Source organism: Octopus sinensis, linkage group LG4 (assembly GCF_006345805.1).
Source record: "Octopus sinensis linkage group LG4, ASM634580v1, whole genome shotgun sequence".
Lineage (NCBI taxonomy): Eukaryota > Metazoa > Mollusca > Cephalopoda > Octopoda > Octopodidae > Octopus > Octopus sinensis.
Window position 1 is genome coordinate 70,624,362 of NC_043000.1, and position 22,380 is coordinate 70,646,741.

Below are 22,380 nucleotides of genomic sequence, written 5' to 3' on the forward strand. Positions count from 1 at the left end.
CTCACAAGGCTTTGGTCGGCCCGAGGCTATAGTAGAAGACACATGCCCAAGGTGCCACGCAGTGGGACTGAACCCGGAACCATGTGGTTGGTAAACAAGCTACTTACCACACAGCCACTCCTGTGCCTATAAAGGATGATTATTTAAAAAGTTTAAAATATTTTACGATTTGAAATGAAATCTAAAATTGATAATCATTATTAGGTAATACATCCACTCGTCACAGAGAAAGAGAGTGAATTTCCATGTAGTCATTCCGTGTAGAATGCTATTTAAAAATATATGAAAAAGATGTTGTTTAAAAAGTTACTGGCATAGATGTGCATTGGTACAATCTTGTGCTAAAAAGTTTGAAGAAATAATATACATCCGTGGTAAAATCCTCTGCAGTAATTTATAATGGCTGTGTGTAAATATAAATCCCATAATTCTGTTCTCTTCAATAATGGCCAATCCAAAAGAAAAATAGGAAAAATGAGGGAAGAACTCCATAAATTTTATAAAAATCTTGGTTTATCTATTACCTTTGAAGAAAGCTATTGTAAATCAAGTTTCTTAGATGTAACTCTGGACCTCAATGCCTCTACTTATTCTTTCTATAAACCTAATGAATACCTCAAATATACAAACATTCATCCTAACCATCATATATCATTACTTAATAGCATTATAAACAGTATATCTATTAGAATCTCAAATATGCCAGCCTCGTCTGGCACCTGTGTTGGTGGTACATAAAAACACCATCCGAGCGTGGCCGTTCGCCAGCCTCGTCTGGCACCTGTGTCGGTGGCACATAAAATCACCCACTACACTCTCGGAGTGGTTGGCGTTAGGAAGGGCATCCAGCTGTAGAAACACTGCCAGATCTGACTGGCTTGGTGCAGCCTTCGGGCTCCCCAGACCCCAGTTGAACCGTCCAACCCATGCTAGCATGGAAAGCGGACGTTAAACGATGATGATGATGATGAATGAAGAAACAGTAAATTTACCTAATTCTATTATAAATGATACCACAACAAATTCAGATATAACACCACACACCATAACAAATAATCATAATAGTATTAAATATTATACCACAGAGCAGAAATGTACAACTAAATATTGCACATGTAAAAATGAAAAATCATGTTCTTTAGAAGACAAATGTAGAAGGTTCAACATGATATATAAATGCACTGTTACAAAAACTGGTAACTCACACAGTATGGTATATATATATATAGCACATATACATTCACTTGAACCGAATATAACAAGTAACACTACTTCACTGACTACATATATACATAAACTCAAACAAAAAAGTGCCAACTATAAATTATCCTGGTCAATCATTCACTCAACTACACCACATACACATAAATCTTCTATCTGCCGTCTTTGTACAAAAGAATCACTATACATATTATTTTATATACAAAATAATTTAATTAATTGCCAATTGGAAGCATTATCCACATGTACACATAGGTTTTATAAAGCTTTTAAACACTATAAGAGATCATCAAGTAAAGATTCACATTAATATCTTATTTTTCATATAGTGGTATCATAATAATAGTAGGGTTGTTATAAGTAAGAGAAAAGAAAATTAAATTTGAATTATTTTGAGTATACACATATTCACAGAATATAAATTATTCATTGGATGAATGCCAGAAATATGTCTTCTTGAAATGTGAGCCTGTACACCTCTAAGGAACAACAAACTGATTTTAAATATAATAATTTAAATATTACAGTCTATATTGGGTCAGTAAATGGCTATTTTTTACATTTGCATAAAATATAACAATATCTTCCAGTTTTGTATATACAACTATAAAAGGCAAAAATTTAACTACTTTTATTTTCTGCATTTATGGATCACACATTGATTTTTGTCATGCGGTTGGTGAGCTAGAGTTTGATTTATTGGTTAAATTTGTTGTTTAAATTTGTTATACTACCTTTACGGCAATTGTTAACATTGTTAAATTGTTACCATAAACTACGTGTTGCTTGTTAAAAGCATTTCAGTTCTATATTTAAGAGATGAGGAATTATGTGCATTATTTACATTCGATGGATATTTGTCATCATCTTGTTTGTTGTTAACACGTTTCGGCTGATATACCCTCCACCTTTTTAAACAAAATCCTTTTAACTTTTTTAACAACATCTTTAACATCTTTAAACAACATCTTTTCCCTACATTTTTAAATAGCATTCGATTGACTATACAGAAATTTACCTTCTTTCTCTCTGATGAGTGGGTGAATTACCTAATAATGATTATCAATTTTAGATTTCATTTCAAAGGGTAATACATTCATGAAACGATTGTAAGATATTTTAAACTTTTAAGCATTGTAATAATCATACTATATACATTCATCTATTAATACAATATTATTTTGGACGTATATCTTCTGTGATAATTTTTAGATGTAATTTTCCAGCTCTTATTTTATAATATAACTAGCAGTATCGCCCGGCGTTGCTCAGGTTTGTAAGGGAAATAACTATATAAGCATTTTTAGAGAGTTACTTCCCTTATAAATTCGGGCTTTCTTAGCCATTTTTGTTTTGGTGTCTTCAAGCCATGAAGTCGTTGTTCTAAAAGAACACTGGTTTCCTTCACAACGCATTACGACGTTGATTTCTTTACACTCCCTTCCCCACAGCTTCACGAGGGAGGGAAGAAGGGGGAGAAGCAAACAGGTGCAGGCGTGAGCGTGGACGCCAACTCCGCCGCCATCGACACACGATGCATTTTATGCATTAAAATGGAATAAAAAAATGATGTTAAATTATTTTTTAAATCGTAGACTCATCGTTGACGCGCGCTAATAGTCAGACGGGCTCGATATGAATCACGACTATAAGATACCCGAATTTGGTTAAACTGCACCGCAAAATGTGGGAGGAGTTAGGAATCTAAATCGAAAGGGACAGACACTCACACAACTAGAGTTTTATATATATAGATATATAATCACTCTTATTAAATGTCTCAATACCTTTGTTTTAGATATTTCCCTACCAAGAGCACTTATATATATATATATATATACACACACACACACACATACATACATATATATTCGCACACACACACACACGCACACACACATACATATTCGCACACACACACACGCACACACACACACATATGTATGTATATAAATCATAAATACATGCATAACTTAATATACATATAAACAAACAAAAACACAGGTTTGAAGTCATCTATATGATTTTACAGCCAATTAATTTATATTAGCCTATTCATAGATTCCTACACATAACAAAAGAATTTCAAGCAACAAAACATCTGTTTATTCATTTAAGGACAGAACTGGCCATATTTTCATGTCCATACAAATACAAACATATAGACACAAATATGTATTTAGGTACATGAGATAGTAATTATAGGCCTATATTGCCTTCTTTCATTGCTTTCATCATATATTAGGGCAGTATAGTTGTCATGAATCAATTCTGATATATAAGTGTTTTTAATATTTTTTTAAACCAAAACAATGGAAGTTATAAGAAATTATTTATACAAGTGGTGTGGTTTGTATTTTTACTTGGTATTTCAATATTTCGGACAAGCCCTTCTGTAGGAAATCTATGGTGTTGTTAGCCAACAACACCTTCTCCAAAGATTTCATGAAAAAGGTGCCCTGAAGTAGGAAATATTAAAATACCAGGTAAAAATATGCTACCCCATTCTTCCAATCCTTCCAAGCCTATCTCTTCCCTTTTGTGGCTCTGTCTACTGCACTGTTCCCCTACCACATCACTCTTTGTCTGGATGGAACTTTGCATAGAATAGGTTTGTCACCCTCTACATTACACATCTCTTCCTACTTATCAAATGCTTCAACAAATACTTCTCTAAATTTCTGACAATTCACTGAATCTCTAAGCTTCCATAACTTCTTTTCCAGACTGGATTGTATCTCTGAGTCCTTTTAGCTCTAAGTCTGAAGTTATTAGCCATTACCCTATATTGGGTGGTACACTCATCACCCACAAGGGACTTGCATATCCTGCTTTCTGACTCTCAATCTGGCGTGTATAGCCATCAGATTGAGGGATGATTAGATAACTGCGTGAATAATTTTTTATAACTTGCATTGTTTTGGTTTTATAAGAAATATTAAAAATGTATGCTTGTGTGTGTGTGTGTGTGTATATATATATATATATATATATATAATTTTAATCCAAAAGGGAAACAAAAAAACAACAACAACAGGAACAATTACAGTATTATTATTAATAGGCGCTCAGGAGATGGAAGCAGGGAGGTATGACGTTTCGAGCGGAGCTCTTCGTCGGAAACATAAAGAAGGAAGAGAGAGGAAAGAAAGATCCCAGAGCGGGCAACAGGGAAAGAGAAAAAAGACGACTGGTGTTTACGAGTTGCACATGGTGAAAGGCGGATGTTGACGATAACAAGAGCAAAGTGGGTTTTTAAAGGCAAAAGAGTGGAGACAAGGTTGGTAACCCAACAGATGTGTGTGTATGTGTGAGTGTGTGCGTGTGCGTGTGTGTATGTGTGTGTGTGAGGCGAGATGAAAAAACAAAAAATATGTGTGTGTTAGTGTGTGCGTCTGTGTGTAGGCGTGTGAGGTAGGGCGAGACTAATGGTCAGCTAGCAGACAAGGTCAGTAGTAAGAAAAAGAAGGAAGGAGGAAGGGAGGTCAGTAGTAAGAAAAAGACGGAAGGAGGAAGGGAGGGAGGGGAAGGGGTGGGGGCGTATGTAGCGTGCCAGCGTGTGTTGAGTAGTAGTGTGTGTGTGTGTCCAGTGTCGTGGTGGTATTAATGGCGAGTAGATTGAATGTAAGAGTGATGTATATATATAGGCAAGGTGTGTATATGTGTGCGCGTGTGTGTAACGAAAAAGGGGGGGGGGTTAAGGAAAAAGGACTCCAGCTGAGGGGAAGATGGAAGAGTGGTACCGCGGAGACAGGCGTGGGAAAACCCAACGACACGCGACGGTCCCAGGAACGGGCGGGAGGTCTCGTCAGGTCCAAGGGCGAGGTGTATGCGGCGCGTATGCAGCGCGAGCCGGCGCAAGTGCGTATGTGCGCATGCCTGCGAGTATGCGCGTAAGTATGTATGTGTGTGGATGTGTGAGTGTGTCTGTGTGTATGTCTGGGTGGCAGTGTGTCTGATGAATGTATGTGAGTATGTGTGTATGTATGTGTGTGCATAGATGTATGCCCGTGTGTGTGTGTGTGTGTGTATGTGTGTGAGTGTGTATGTATGTACGTGTGGGTGTGGGGAAGTGTGTGTATGTGCATGTGTGTGCGCGTACATACAGGTGTGTGAGTGAGTGTGTGTGTGTGTATGTATGTGTGAGTGTGTATGTATGTGTGTGTCGGATGCATGTATGTGTATGGGTGTATGTATGCGTGTGTGTATGTATGTATGTGTACGTGCGTGTGTGTGTGTGTATGCGTGTAGGTGTGCGCGTGTGCATGCATGCATGCATGCGCGTATGTGTGTGTGTGCATGTGTGTGGGTATATATGTATGTGCGTATATGTGTGTGTATGTGCGTACATGTGTGTGTGTGTGTATGCATGTGTGTGTATGTAGGTGTGTAGGCGTGTGTGTATAGGTGTATGTATGTAAGTATGTGTGGGTGTGTCCGTGTATGTGTGTGTATGTATGTGTGTGTATGTAGGTGTGTGGGCGTGTGTATATGTGTGTGTATGTAGGTGTGTGGGCGTGTGTATATAGGTGTATGTGTGTATGTCTGGGTGTGTCCGTGCATGTTTGTGTGTGTGTGTGTATGCATGTGTATGTGGGTGTGTGTGTACGTGTGTAATGTATGTGTGTATGCGTGTGTATGCGTGCGTGTGTGTATGTAGGTGCGTGTGTATGTGTGTGGGAGTGTAGGTGTGTGTGTGCGTGTGCGTGTTTATGTTGGTGTGTGCGTATGTGAGTGTGAGTGTATGGGTGTTTGTCATGCATGTGTGTGCGCGTGCAGGTGAGTGTGTGTGTAAGTATGTGTGTGTGTATGTTTGTGTGAGTGTGTAAGTGTGTATGTCTTTGTGTATGTATGTGCGTATAGGAGTATGTGGGTATGTGTGTATGTATGTATATGGGTGTATGTATGTATGTGTGTGTGTGTGTGTGCATGTGTATAAGTATATGTGTGTGTGTGCGTATGTGTGTATATGTGTATGTGTGTGTGTTTATGTATGTGTGTATGTATGTGTGTAGGCGTGTGTGTGTAGATGTATGTATGTATGGGTGTGTGTCCGTGTGTGTTTGTGTGTGTGTGTAGGTAGATGTGTGTGTCTGAGTGAGGGTATGGCTGTGTAGGTGTGTGTGTGTATGAATGTAAGTGTGTGTGTATACAAGTGTAATGTATGTATGTAGGTGTGTGTGTGTGTGTATGTGTACGTGTGCGTGTGTATGTGTGTGTGTGTGTGCGTGTGAGTGTATGGGTGTATGTCTGTGTGTGTGTATGTCTGAAGTAGGTATGTATGTGTATGTATGTATGTGTGTGTGTGTGCAGGTATGTGTGTGTATGTGTGTGTGTGAGTAGGTGTGCGTGTATGTATGTGGGTAGGGATGCATGCGAGTGTGTGGGTATGTATGCATACATACGTACGCGCACATCCGAAGCAAGCCCACACGCACAAAGCGCGCTCACGCACACAACGCACAAGCAGTACAACGCAAGCCCAAGGGGCCGACCAAGCCCCCAGCGCGCGCCAAGGCGCGCGAGCGCAAACGCCCCGCTACGCGGGAACCGAGGATCCATCAGCCAAAACCGGAAAGCAGAAAAGAGGGGGGGCTGCCTGGATGCAAAAAGGTGTATGTGTGTATGCATTCAGTGTAAGGGTGTGCATGTGTGGGCATGTATGTATGTATGTGCCTACATGTATGTTTGCATGTGTGTGTGTGAAGTATGTACGTGCGGTGTGTGTGTGTGTGAGTGTGTGTGTATGTATGTGCGTATGTATGTGTGTGTGTATGTGTGTATGTATGTCTGTGTGTGTGTGTGTGTGTGTGTAAGTATGTATGTGTGTGCGTATGTATGTATGTGTGTGTGTATGTGCATGTTGGTTTGTATGTTAGTGTGTGCTAGTATGTCTGTAAGTGTGTGTGATTAAATGTGTGAATGTATGTACGTAGATGGGTCTACGTATGTGTGTGTGTGAACAGGCGTGTGGGAGGTATATATATATATATGTAGGTATCGGTTATCATTTGAATTATCCGTAATAAGATAATTCATTTATCTACTTCAATATATATATATATATATATATATATATATATATATATATGTGTGTGTGTGTGTGTGTGTATATGTGTGTGTGTGTGTGGTCTTATCAATAAGTATCTAGATTGTTACAATAGTAATGACGCAAAAGTATGCAAACAGCAGCCGCTTGTCACTGACTGACCTTGCACTTTGCTGTGTATGTGCACGATGTGTACAGCAGTACTCGAAAGGAACGTGTGTAGCGTGTGATCATCGCACAGACCATGACTGAGAAAGTTGAGCAGAGAATGTGCATCAAATTTTGCCAAAAGTTTGGTGATACCTGCTCAGAGGCATATACAAAATTTTCAAAAAGTTTTCATTGTTCTTGACACAATCAAGGAGATCTTGTACAACTGAAACCCCGAGTGTCTTTTTGGTTAGCTGAAAGCAGTTTTGGCACAAACTTGGCAGACACACATCTCATACCCAATCTTCAGTGATAATGAACTGAACTGAATCATAACTAATCTGCACATCCTCTGATAAGTCATGGATGGTGGTTCAACAATTTTCCCTCACAGCTACATGCACTTCCACAATGTTTTTCTCAATTCTGCTGATTGCAGGTCTCCCAGAACGTTCATCACTACTAACGTTTTTGAAATATCTGAACTACTCGTACACTTGTGTGTGCTCATACACTTTCTACATTGTGTAGGCCTCTGAGTAGGTATCACCCTAACAACTTTCTCTGTCATGATCAATGGGATGATCACACATGTTCATTCCAAGCAGTACTGTAAACAGCAGAAGTGAGCTAGAACATTAAAACTTAGTGCACATGCACAGCAGCATTCAAGGTCAATCTGTGCCAAGCAGCTTCACTCTGCATGCTTTAGCTTTGTTACTATGGCAATAGTCTGGATACTTATTGATCAAACCTCGTATATATGTACACACACACACATAAGTGCAACCAATCAAATCCTCTACTGGTATAGTAACATGTCCCAACTTAAAAAGATCTATAAAACTATACAAGCATGCAAATAGAACATACACGCAAAATATAGATATATTATTCTTCAAAAGATACACTAGCCTATCTATATAGTTTTAATCTATGGCTTCAAAAGAATGAACCAACACACTTTCAAGTACCAAGTTTCATCATCATTCAATAAGAGGACTGTGTTGTGCTTTAGTGACTGCTTTAGTATGGTTTTTCTGGCTGGGGGCCCTTCCTAACACTAACCACTTTACAGAGAGTGCCAGATATTTTTCTCATGACACCAATACTAGTGAGATTGCCAAGTAATTAGTAAGACAAAGAAATGATTCTTGACTGTGTGGGGTTGTAGTAAATAGGGAGGTGGTTTTATGTCAGGGGTTAAGAGGCTAAATTATGATGAAGGGACAGGCCCAGGTGTCATGTTATAGAGAAGATACATGGGTACCCAAAATTATATAAGGGTGAAGATGATGTGATAGAGGGTACCTTCAAGGTACAAGAAGGGTATAAGGGAGAATCAGGAAGGGTGAGAAGATAAGTTCATTAGAGTGAAAGAGGAGAGTGATAGATAGTTACAGATGAAGATAGAAGTGAACTTAGAATAGAGATGTGGTTGCAGGTAAATGTCAGTGTGGTAATGAAAGAACAGGAGTGACTCAGGAAGGAGATGTTAAGTAGTGTAGAGGAAGGGAGGAGAGCAGCAGTATAACCAATATGTAAATGGATCAGAAAATATGTAGGAGAAGGAGAGGCACAGTGACAGAGATAGATGCCAGGAGTATGTAGGGGCATGTGGCTATAGTGTGTAGGGAACAAAAATGGTGGAGAGGCCATTGATGGCAGATGTGCAAGGGTGATGAGAATGATAGCAGATAGGAGAGGGTGTTGGAGAGGCAATGGCAGTCCTAAGATGTATTTCAGGAAAGCACAGAAAGAGATGATCAGTGGAAAATAAAGTAGGAAAGGATGATATTGAGAATGAGGGATGAATTTTAAAAGGAAATGATTCTTGGGAGAGGCAAGGTAACTAGTTTAGAGGATGAAATATATGCATATTCTGCTCCCATATGATTATAGCAGCTGGATATGGTTAGGTGGGTGTTCAGAAGGTGAGAAGTGGGGAAGGCATGATGGGGACAGACTGGGTGCAAGGGCAGGACCCAGCGAGTGTACTGGTATAAACAATGTTTTTAGGACCTCATTTTCATCAATTTGAACACAGCAAATTGTTAGTCATCTTGGTCCTTTTTCATCTATTCCATGAGGATCAACATCTTCAGATTAGCCTTCACCACATCATTCTGTATCTTCCCAAAAACTCATTCTTCCATAAGTTCCATCAACATTTAGTGATCAGCACCTCTTTTATAACAGTCCTCATCAATATGTTTCATCAGCCATACCATCAGTCTTCTCTCTTGAATTTACAGTGCAGGTTGGGGGCCACAAGGACTCAGTACTCAGTCCCCATCTACTAATCATAGTCCTCCATGCCATAACGAAGAATTTTAAGAGTGAATGCTCATGGGAATTTGTATTTGTTAATGACATTGTCCTTGTTGCTGAATCAGTAGTAGAATTAGTGAAGAAGTTTCAGGACAGAAGCAAAACATGGAATCAAAAGGTCTTAAAGTTAACTGAGCAAAGATTGAAGTTTTAGTAAGTAGGAATACAGGCTGGATCATGCTACTATCAGGGAAATGGCCTTGCTTACTATATAGAAAAGGAGTAGGTAAAAATTCCATATTTTGTACCCAATGCAGACTACTGACTCACAAGAGACACAGGTTAACTGAGAAAACAGATTCTATATGTGACAGATGGACTGGAGTAATAAACACTAAGAGCACACATAAAATAGATGCTCTCAAATGCCCAAAAGGACTCCTAGAGGTAATAGACTGTTTCTGTTACCTAGGTAATCTAATTAAGAATAGTGGAAGCTGTTCTGAAATTAAGCCAGAGAAATGGGTTAGGGAAAGTTCAGAGAGCTGTTACCTCAGTTGATAAGAAAAGGTTATTACCACTTCTAATAACAAAAAGATTCTGACTGGAAGTGAAAGGTAGACTGCATGATGCTGATGTATGACTGTTATGCTTCAGTGAGATATGAGCCCTAAATACAAACAACCACTCAGACAATTGCATCCCTCTCCTGAGCCACTTCCTATTGACACTCATTTCCATTTCTTACCACTGGCACACCTTCCTACTCATATTTACAACTGACCACTCTTGTAACTTTTAACCAAACCCTTCATCTCTTCAATGCTCATCTCTCCATCATTCTCATATCTATTGTATGATATTGCTGCAGTAAGTAATAAAAGCAAAACCTGCCTCTACTTCACTATATCATATCAACATTTCTGTACTGTTAGTCACTACTCCCTCTTCTTTGAGGTGAACTTCAAGTGTCTGTTCAAGCTACTCACAATTCACATCTTTCTCTTATTCTTATCATCATTCCTCAACCCATATTTACCATCAACCACTCCCACTCTTGTTTCACTACACTTTTCCCCATTATACTTGAGACACTATACTTCCATTCATCCCCCACTCCTGTTCACCATTCACTACATTCATCCCCTATATATATCTGGACACCTCCATCTCATGAGTCTATTCAACCCTCACTCTACCCCCACATGTATACAACCTTACCCATTCCTCCTGACTCTTCAGTCTCTACACTCTCTCCTATTCACCATTTAGAACATGTTACATTGAGGGTATGTTCTGGAATTTCATCTCCATCATATTTACCTCTATTTAAGGCAACACTCCAGTCACCCATCCACAAAAATGCAAAATGGCTATAAATCTCCTCCACAACAATAAAGTGATCACCTTATCTCTTATTTTTTTCCCTCTGAATCAAAGGGGGCTCATTTGTCTTGCAAGTTACAAGGAAGCCTCTCTAGTGATAGTATCATAAAAAAGTACCCAGTACACTCTGTAAAGTTGTTGATATTAGGAAGGACATTCATAGCAAAACAGAGATAGTAGAGTAAGAAGCCTATGCAGATGTAAAAATGATTATATGTACAATACTGTACTACAGAATATATCTATAGATTTTAGCCAACACTAAGTAAAACAGGAAACACACAGATATAAACACTTTGTCTTGTGCACTCTTAAGCAAAAAAAAAATATTTTTGCTCAAAAGTGCACAAAAAGTATTCTAGGCAGCTAGTTATATGAATTACAGGTGAAGTAATTGTGTTTTGTTTCAATGCAGCAATGATGTTGTAGTACAGAATACATCTATTGATTCTAACCAACACTGTACATAATAGAATAATGTGTGCATGCACGTGAGTGTGTGTGTGTGCATGCATAGGGGGTGCATGCACACACATACACACACCCACAATACCTTTATGGACAGAAAAAGAGGGATTGGTTGAACTAGTTGCAATGCTTCACTGGGATTTCATTAGTGAGTGAGTACTCTCATTAACTATCATAACAGTGCTTGGTTTCAATGTCACTATATGTACAAATACTGTTGTAATCATATGGTTTATTTCTTGAAGTCAAAATTTTGGTCACACTTTTGTGATCTGGTCACAGACAGGTCTGCTGCAATAAATGAAAATTAGTTGCTGGTGAGCTTTTATAAGCTTCTGCATTTTCTAATCTTGTCCCCTCACCAATTTTTGTTGAACTTCCAAGCCTAGCAATCTACTCTGTATATGTTAGATCTTTTGACAATAAATACACATTAGATTCATTATATCAGATACTTAAAACAGGAGAAGAAAAGCAGAAAAATAAAAACCTCTTTAGACCTACAAAACAGTAGTTGTATTTGAATTGTGTTAATGATCATATATACATATATAAGACGCAAATTCTGACACCTCAAAATGATTAAAATGGAGGTCCCACAATATAACTGCTTCAGTTTCAACACACAGTTTGAGATTAAGTCACTTGGCAAACAAGTGGAACACAGAAATATAAATTTTCTAGCACCAATTTTTCACATATATGATATGTTTTGGAAAATATTCATAATTACATAGCACAGACAGACACTTACATTCTCTGGTTAATTAATGTTTCATGTAAAGATTATCAATGTCATTAAAACAATGCAACTGCACACCTGGGCAAAACAAAAAACAAATTAAGATAAAATGTTTAATCTTTGTCAAGTTGGAGACATTTTCAAGTTGCAAATCTTCATTTTTCTACAAAGTATATTGCTGCCAGCAAAAAGTAGGTAATGATTAACAAAATTATTTTAGTAGGATATATACACATAAGATAGTCATAAATGTAATTAAACATGCATAAATACCATGTCAAAATGAAATAGTAGTTTGTTTCAAAACTACAAGTAATACTTACATCTTTCCTTTGAGTCCATGACTTCAAATGCTGAGCCAAAGACTTAGCTCCAGCTATAACATAGTTTGAGGCCTTTCTCCTATCTTCTTCACAATCTGCAAAGATATAAAAGTTAATTCAGAGGTTGCTACTTCATTCATTAACACCACCACCATCACTTCCAATAATATGGCCACAAGTAGAATACTTCTCATAAATCTGAATTAGAATTGAGCAAAGACAATATTTCTCTGTTCTCCATACTGTCATGGTCAAGACAAAAGTAAAGTATAGCATCTTAGTATATCTCTGATTCATATGTGAACTGCTATGCAAAGTCTCTCTCTCTCTCTCTCTCTCTTTTTTTTTTTTCTCTCACTCACTCACACATACACACACACAAGAGCACTTTCTCCTGAGCATCATATGCCCTTCACTCAGAAGCAGAAACCTTGAGTGGCCAACAAAGGTAACAGCTACCAAATGTTTATCCACTCCATTCTTCTTCTACTAGCTTTGTTTTTGGGACAGTCAACACCACTAACAAGTCACTAAGGTAACAACAAAAGCTAACAGAGAAAAATGCCAAATTGCTGAAAAAAAGAATCAAAGGGAGAGGCAGAAAAACACTTTGCACATGTTATATGTTTTGCAATATGAAGATCAGACATGTAAGGTGTTTTGCATTGGTAGACAGTGAACTAGAAAAAATTGAGATGTTATTGGGGAGAAGTATATACAGACTAATAATGGCACACTTGCTCTCACTGACACTGATAAGAAAGAGACAAGAAAGTGCTATTGTGAGAGGCTGCAAAATGTAGAGAAGGAAAGGGAGAGAGAAAACCTACTCCATATAGACCTAACAGTGGGACCAGCCACCCAAGTTGACAGTAGTATAGTTGATAGAGCAATAAAAGATATGAGAGTAAGGAAAGCAGATGGGTCAAGGAGAGTCATTGAGACACTAAAAAATATTTGGTAAAGTAGGGTACAGGATAGTCAGGCAAATAGTAAATCACCATGTTTAACACTAATCTTGACCTTAATTGGCTTAGTAAGGATACTACTAACATTTACCCAGGCTTCCATATCATCATTTATATCAACAAAGTGATCTGAGCAACCCAACTTGATCAGTATTCTCCACCGTTTCAAAAGGCTTTGTCAAGTCCACAAAAGCTTGGTACAAGTTTTGGTGCTGTGTGCAACATTTTTCTTTGACTTGATGGACCATAATGATTATGTCAACTGTGCCTTTATAGGGTCGGAAACCACATTGTGATTCTGGCAACATCAAGTTTGTTATATTGCTCTATCTTGGTAGGATGGCTAAGGCCAGTATCTTTCCTGTTGCACAGTGCTATTCATCTGTAGCATAGGTTCTCAAAGTGGCAAATAAAAGAATACAAAAAAACTTAGAAGTTTCCTTCCCAACCATCTACTTTAAGGTTCAATCCCACCATGTGGCATATTGGGCGTCTTCTACTGTAGCCAACTAAAACTTTGTAAGTAGATTTGGTAGATGGAAACTGAAAGAAGCACATCATATGTATGTATGTCTATATGTGCTTGTGCTTGTATAAAATGTAATAAAGGAAAAATGAAATATATTTTACCTTTAAGAATATCCAATACATATTTTGCTGCATACCAACAAATAGTTTCAAAACTAGGAAACAAGTATTTTTCAGGTGTTTTTACATGTCTTTCAATCTCATAGACCCTGGGTAAGAAAAACAGAAATAGGAAGTAGAATTTTTTTTTTTTTCTAAAATAGTTGGTACTGAAAGAAACAATAGAAAATATATAACTAAAATTTCAACTTCTCTTTCAGAAAACCCTTTAGTTACATAGCTTTCAATAGCTTTCAACTTTCAAGATTTTTCCCAATTTCTAATATTAATAATGAAGTACTTTTACTGAAAATGGTTACACTACATTTTATAACTTCTCAGGATGTTGTTTTACTTGCAAAGTCTAAGGCTTGAGATCTATTAAACAGCCACTTGATCAGTTTACAATAGATAGTAATGCCTTGGACAAGACACATGAACTGGTAGCATACCAGAAAAAATTGACTCATCACTGGAGTTCTGAACTAAATAGAGAATGATGGATTACTTTAGAGCTTAGAGTTTATAGAGCTGACATTGAAACCTATTACACAAGAATGAATGATAAACTGCACTGAGACATATATTACTAAACATAGTAATATTCTCAAATCTCCATTATTCAAAATCATATTTCAAATCAAATATCAGATTTTAGTTTTTAAAAATCTCAAGTGAAGAATTTGTGATATTAAGACAAATTATGCTGAGAATTAGAAATATAATAATCTTTGGACAATGACAACAAAAAATATTCCATTCCATTACTTGCATTATATCAGAGACTTTGTAAATAGACGTTAGTGTACATATATGTTATAAATTACAACAGTAGCTAAAATAAATGTCAAAGGTCTTGGGGGTGAAATACATGTCACGGCTTAAATAAACCAACCTCCAACCCCATAATCCAATTTATCGATCAAGGTCCATCTATTATTCACAGCTCTCCTGGTAAATATGAATCCTCTTTCCCTCTGTTATAGAAACAACTATATTCCCAGCAACCCCAACTAACTCAGCAAGTTAAGAAAAGTAGCAGTAACAACATTATGCTTGGTCATTTTAGACTATCATCAAAATATCTGCAAACACAGTGAAGATATCTAATATGAAACACCAGCTGCCTTTTACCCACACCTGTGACTATCTCCATCCCAAATCAAGGAGCCTTAAAACTATTACCAAGAGTCCTGTTAGTAGCTATATTCCCTTCTCCTAAAACATAGAGATGAGGCTTCTCAGTTTTAGAAGGTACTCCTGCCTAAGAAAAAAGTACTCTGAACAAACTTGACAGGACTGGGCATCCACTTATGAAAGTTCTCCCCTTTTCTGTCTTAATAAATGATATGTAAGACCATAACAAACAGCAAGATGCTGTAAGATCCATCCAACACATGCCAGCATGCAAAAAATTGATGTTAAATGATTGATAACATTGATGTTTTGAGGATAACCCAGTCAAATCTACATCTGCATTTCATTACCCATGAAGGTGACTGAACGAAGCATTTAATCAACATTTTAATCACAACCCTTCCCATATTTACTGTCAGACATACTTTTCAAAAATTTAGTAATTAAAATATGCAGCCCCCATTTTAAAGTTGAGCAAGAGTTTGTAAAATTTGAAGTTGATAAAGGTTTTGACACTTTTCAAATAAAATACACTCCATGATTCTGTATATTTCTAGTAAAATCAATTTAGATATAAACATATAGAAAGTGGGATTTAAGTGTAAGTAACTGATTAAAAACTGCTCAGTAGAAAAATATATAACCATTCTGTCACATCTTCATCTGATTAGTCAAGCACCTTAAAATCATAATGTTTAAATTCTACTTAAAAATGAAACAATTCTGAGTTTAAAACCTTTATTTTTCAATATCAAGAAAATGTACAATGAAACCCACTTACTTTAACTGTAATGGAATATTATAGCTATGTAGGAAGTTGCCACCAAAGACAAGTGTATCAACAGGTGTGAAGACTGCATGTATCCAGCCAGTGGGGATGAATAAAGTCTGTCCAGCTGTCACAACTGATTTATAGCAATTGTCAACTTGGTCACCAAAGAAGGTTTCACTCTGGTTTGATGAAGAGATCCAACTTTCATACAAATCCATATTGGCTGGAGTAGGCCTAATCAGATAAAACACCTTCTCACCCTAGAAAAAATATAAAAATTAACTCAAGTTAGGTCAATGTGTAACAAATAGTTTAGAGAGAGAGAAAAAAAAATCAACAAGAGTATCACTTCTAAATGCAAAAATGTTATAGTTTAAATTAAACTAAAACTTTTCCCATGTTGGCATGGATTAGGTTGAGCTGAAGTATATTCTACAAATTGTTGAAGCAAGTACTATTACAGTTGGATAGCATTCTCAATGATCACTAGAAAGTCACTTACAGTTCAATCACCAACTGAAGCAAAATGTATAATGTGCTTTATTCAGAGTCACAAAGTAATGCAAGTAACTTGAGTAGATAATAAAGGGCAGCAGAGAAAATCTGCAAAATAACATTAGCCGAATTTTATAAAGTCAGGTAATATTTCACAGATGAAGTAGCTTAGATACAGATACTTTGAGAAAAAGTTTTAAAAATCAAAAAATTAGAGCTACATAAATTATGATGGTAATGGTGTTGTTAATTTAACTTCAAGTCTCTCCTGACTGAGTAGACTTTTGATCAAAAGTATTTTGCCAAGATCATCTTGTCTTTCTTTATATCTAGGACTATGTCTCATATGTTTGAATATCAAGATAATAGGGTGGGATTTGAGGGATACCTGGCTGCTATTTCAAGTAGATTGAGTGTCATTTAGAGGCTTTCTTGCTGGCTCAATGATAATGATACAGACATTGCAAATTAAAGCACATTCTATTCGATACAGAATATTGATACTCAGATAAACACCTCTTTATAAAGTTCTTGTTTCAACTAGTATTTCTAATAACAAATGTATAAATAATAGCTAAAGATAACGAAGATGAAATAAATAAACATCAGTGTTCATTATCTAGAAGAAAAGAAATAAGATAACAAAAAGATTTTCTGATTAAGAACAAGAACTCACGCGGAGCACATGGTACCAAACGGAGGTGCCACCAAAGTCGATGTGGAAATCAGTAAAGCTGTCCTGTACACCCATTAGACAGTATTTCTGTACCTCTGGCCGTGAGTAGGTGCAGTCATCAGGCAAATTATCGGGCCACATGTTATTTACCCAGCTAACCTGTCGAACAATCTTAGGAGGAACAACTAATTCTGAGAGTCTGTAAAGCAAAGAAATACAGTTATACACAGAAGTTATCTGAAAAAAAGGAAAATAATAAAGATTTGTACACAGTATAAATAGTATTAATTATTTCCAATTTATATGGCAGATAGTCAGACAGTGAATAATTAAACATGTATCCATGTGCCTGTAGTACATACATGTTTTCAATATGCGCTTTACCACATCAGTGCTGTGCCCACTAGTGAGGTAACTAGGTGTAAACACTCTTTGATCATCATCAACTAATCCTACTGACTCTCTTCCTTTCAGCTATTGATGGAGCTCATACAAACCAACAACTCTAGTATTAGAAGCTGCCTTCATCTTAGGTACAAAACTTTAAGGTTTCCACCATCAATGCTGGCACATTGAAAGGTAGGTCTAGAGAGAGTAGAGAAATGCTAGAGCAAAAGGGAGTAGATGGGTGCTGTGTACAAGAAGTGAGATGAACTGGAACCTCAGCTAGGCTCTTTACAAGCGAGAAACTCTTGTACAAATTATTTTAGGTGGGTAACAGCTCTAGAGTGGAGTGCAGTAGGCATATTGTTAACACAGAAATGAATAGAGCAATTAACATAGAGAAACTGACAGAATAATTATGTTCAGGTTAGCCAAAGGCAACATAACAGCAAAAGTGACCAGAGCTGGAAGATAAGCAAAATGATAATTTCTATGAAATCTGCTTGCAGACTACAAAAGAAACAAATGAAAGCAATTTCATTATCATAGCCGGTGAGTTTAATGAATACATTGTGCAACATCAAGATTATTACTCAGATGTACACAGAAGCTACAATACAAGAAGGATCTTTAAGAAGGATCAAAGTTCTTGATGCAACTGACCTAACCATTTGAAACAATTTCAGCTGAACTGAGAAAAAAAAAGGTATTAGAGTAATTAACAGAGTGCAAAGGAGACAAGACAGTGCTAGTATAGATATATGATGCACATGAAAGTGTCAAGTAATTCATTGAAAGGACACAAGGAAGAGAAAGGTGTAAGAAGAAATAGTGAAAGTTAATTTCAGACTGCTCAACCTCACTAGGTAAATGACAAGTAACAATAACATGTGGTGAACTCTGTTCAAAGAGACTCATCCAAATTATGCCATAGTGGAAAAACAGATATAATGATGATGATGATGATGATGATGATGATGGGCACAGGGTAAAAAAATTCATTAGTCTTGTGGGATACAACCCTCATGTTAGTAGTACAAAATGCACCTAGTCCACATGGTAAAGTGGTTGGTGACGGTATGGCTTCAAACTGTAAAAATCATACCAAGAAAGATGGAATAAACAGAAGTGACATCAGTTACAGGGGACTCTTTAGGCTTATCAGGGATAATTTTGCTAAAGAACAATAAAAAGCACTAAATCAACACTGATAAATGGCTGATTTTCTCTGTTGTTGAATATACTGAAGAAGAGGGATCCATGGTAAGAAAACTGAACATTAAAGGAATCAGATGTAGAGTGCAAGAGAGAAGACTGCATCATGTATTGGCATGCAATGCATATGGAGAAGGACAGCTGTATAAAGAGGTTTCATGTACTCAAAGTAAGTGAAATCTGTGGGAGAGAGAGACCAAGGAAGTCTGAGATAAAATGGTGAAGATAGATCTGAAAATGTTGCGCATCTCACAGAAGAGATGATAAAGGGCTGCAATGATTGGTGAAACACTATACAGGAGAAGACCTACCTATCCATCTAGGCACAACAAAGCAAATATTAAAATTGTGTATATGTATGAATGAGCATAAATATATATATATATCATTTTTTTTTAACGTCTACTTTCTCTTGCTTGCATGGGTTAAACAGAATTCATTGAGGCAGATTTTTCTACAGCCAGCTGCTCTACGTGTTGCCAACCATCATTTGTTTTCAAGCAAAATAATAATCCTCTAGTCTATCAAACAATGAACAGCCTAGGCATAGAGCAGTTCTGTTTAAAAAGACTGCAACACATCAAGAAGCCCAGACCTGCTTTTACAGCAGACTGCAACATATAATACCACTTGTATTTGATAATAAGACTGTTGTTATGTTTGCAAGTCAGCAAAACATGCAAGACAAGCAAAAAGTACAAAATTAATCACAAACACATACATATATATATATATTATATATATATATATATATATATATATATATATATATATATATAGCAGGCTTCTTCAGTTTCTATTGACAATTTCACTCTCAAGGTATTGGTTGACCCACAACTTTAGTGTAAAATATTAGCTGATGACATCATTCACACAGTAGGACTAAACACCTAACCATGTGGTTCTGAAATTCATCTGAATCTAACTTTTATATATATACTAGCAGTATTGCCTGGCTTTGCAAAATGGTCACATTTAATTCAAAGTGTTAAAAATGTTATGAAAACAATTGGTATGTGCTCACAAAGTCCAAACGATTAATACGAAAAAACCCTCCAGGCTACATCCCAAAAATTCATTTCTTTGCCGAATTTCTACAATGTTTACGGCGATTCGTTTTTATATCTTGATTTTTTATTTTTCATGTAATTTACGCATGCTTGCTCGCATGGTGAACACAGTTCACGTCAAACAGCTGACTGAGTAAAGTTCACTATTCAATGCATGGGATAAGGCCTAAACAAACACATTATCGATTTTTGCACTTGCGAGATGAATTTCAGAACAGAAATAGCGCAGTTCAATTTTCATTCGCCTAAACTTTAAGTGACCCATTTTTGGTAGTTCTACGATTTGTTGGCTAGGAGGAGATGTGCCAGGAAGTTAAACACACAGACACACAAGTTGAGTTTCTTTTATATATATATATATATTGTTAGGCATATATATGTGCATGCACATACTATATATGTGTAGTGCAGCTATAAATAGACAATTTATTTCACTGGCTCCTTCAATAACTTTTCACCCCTCTGACACACCTCCATTCCACTTGCTCCCTCTCCCCATTGCACACCCTCTATCACATGTCCCTCTAACCACACATCTTCCTTAACACACAACTCATTACTCAACTATCACCCATACCATTGTTACCCATGTCCCCATTGCCCATACCTTTATCTCTCATGCCTCTATTGCTCATCTCTCATTCACTCCATCCTCTTCTCGATATCACCATACTATGGCACCTCTATGACAAAGGATGGCATTAAACTTCAACAACTGAATCTAGTTTTAATCACTAAAACAAATTCAGACAATTTACCAAACTTTAAAATGTAATATTTATCATCTACTAGCAGTATCGCCCAGGTTTGTAAGGGAAATAACTATATAAGCATTTTTAGAGAGTTACTTCCCTTATAGATGCCAATTCGGGCTTTCTTAGCCATTTCTGTTTTGGTGTCTTCAAGCCATGAAGTCGTTGTTCTAAAAGAACGCTGGTCTCCTTGACAATGCTTTACGACGTTGATTTCCTTACACTCCCTTCCCCACAGCTTCACGAGGGAGGGAAGAAGGGGAGAAGCAAACAGGTGCAGGTGTGACCATGGACGCCAACTCCGCCGCCATCGACACACGAAAAATTATGCATTAAAATGGAATAAAAAATGATGTTAAATTATTTTTTAAATCGTAGACTCATCGTAGACGCGCGCTAATACTCAGACGGGCTTGATATGAATCACGACTATAAGATACCCGAATTTGGTTAAACTGCACCGCAAAATGTGGGAGTAGTTAGGAATCTAAATCGAAGGGGACAGACACTCACACAACTACAGTTTTATATATATAGATATGCATACCATATAAATCTTTTATTTATTTAAAATTCCACTTCAGATATTAGTACATAAAAATATATAATAAATAGTGTATTTACTTTGTATTAGAGAACTCTAGACTAATAACGTTGAATATTTTGTCTCGATCAGGACTATTGTAATATTCTGTCCATTCCCGCATCAACATCTTGTAGTCCTCTTGCCGAGCAACATCAATTACATCAATCTCTCGCATAGAGCCTGTAAAAAACATTAAAAACAAAATACAATCACCTGCACAAGCCATACAGTGTTTTTCAAATGCAAATCAAATATCTTGGTGCTTTTAAAACTTTTGATAGTTACTCCCTGGTTAATTCAGAAAGTTATGAAAGTCATTCCTACTGCCAAAAACATCTTAATTACTCATTTCCATTTCAACAAAGGAATCAATGGCTACTGTGTTTAACAAATATCCAATACAGCTTTTTAACCTAATTATGCTTTTCAACTTCTTACTTTCTATAGGCAATAACTGAGGATTATAGAAGCATGATTAATATCTAAGAAAGTATATTCAATTAACTACACAAAATATCAATCTATTGCTTTTAATATTTATAAGATGATGGTGAAATCCTTTTACATGTATCTCTTTCAACATCATCTCTCTTCTGTTTAAAAAATATTAATATCTGTTCATGAAAGTTAGGTCCAATGTGATTTACATTACTGCATAAAACAAAACTACTCTCTACTCCTAAAAACCTCACTAAACCTCATTAAAAAATTTACATATATCCTCCAGCAAAACAGCTTTTAAATTCCACATCAGTGGAGTGTATGGGCATTGAGAACTGCAGCACTCTGTATTTCCACTCGATATTATTGATAATATTCAATATAATGAGTCTTTTTTTTCTGTAATTCTTTCCTTATACTCGTACATTATATAATTCTTCAGCTTAATATCAGTAGCCATGCCCTAGTTTATAAAAAAAATACAAAAATCCTTGTATAGAACTGTGCGCTTCACAGTTCCAGCAATACAGTGTTTGGCTGTTGTGTACATGTTCACATGTCTGAGATAGGAAGCTTCACACTAGGAAGACAGAGCACTGCATGAACGACAGTGCCGACCCTTGCGTTTCAGTGAAAGGTAGTGTTTT

At 36.7% G+C, this 22,380-nt stretch overlaps 1 protein-coding gene across 1 annotated transcript in view; it reads right to left on the minus strand.

Annotated features, from left to right (window-relative positions):
• Positions 1-22,380, minus strand: part of LOC115210477 (histone lysine demethylase PHF8) — a 95,785-nt gene that overhangs the window by 62,790 nt on the left and 10,615 nt on the right. The window contains exons 6-10 of the mRNA XM_036502632.1: positions 21,331-21,472; positions 17,286-17,484; positions 16,124-16,374; positions 14,209-14,315; positions 12,611-12,705 (exon numbers count right to left, since the gene is read on the minus strand). Coding sequence (XP_036358525.1) covers positions 12,611-12,705; positions 14,209-14,315; positions 16,124-16,374; positions 17,286-17,484; positions 21,331-21,472 — 794 coding nt within the window. The remainder of the gene's footprint in view (positions 1-12,610; positions 12,706-14,208; positions 14,316-16,123; positions 16,375-17,285; positions 17,485-21,330; positions 21,473-22,380) is intronic.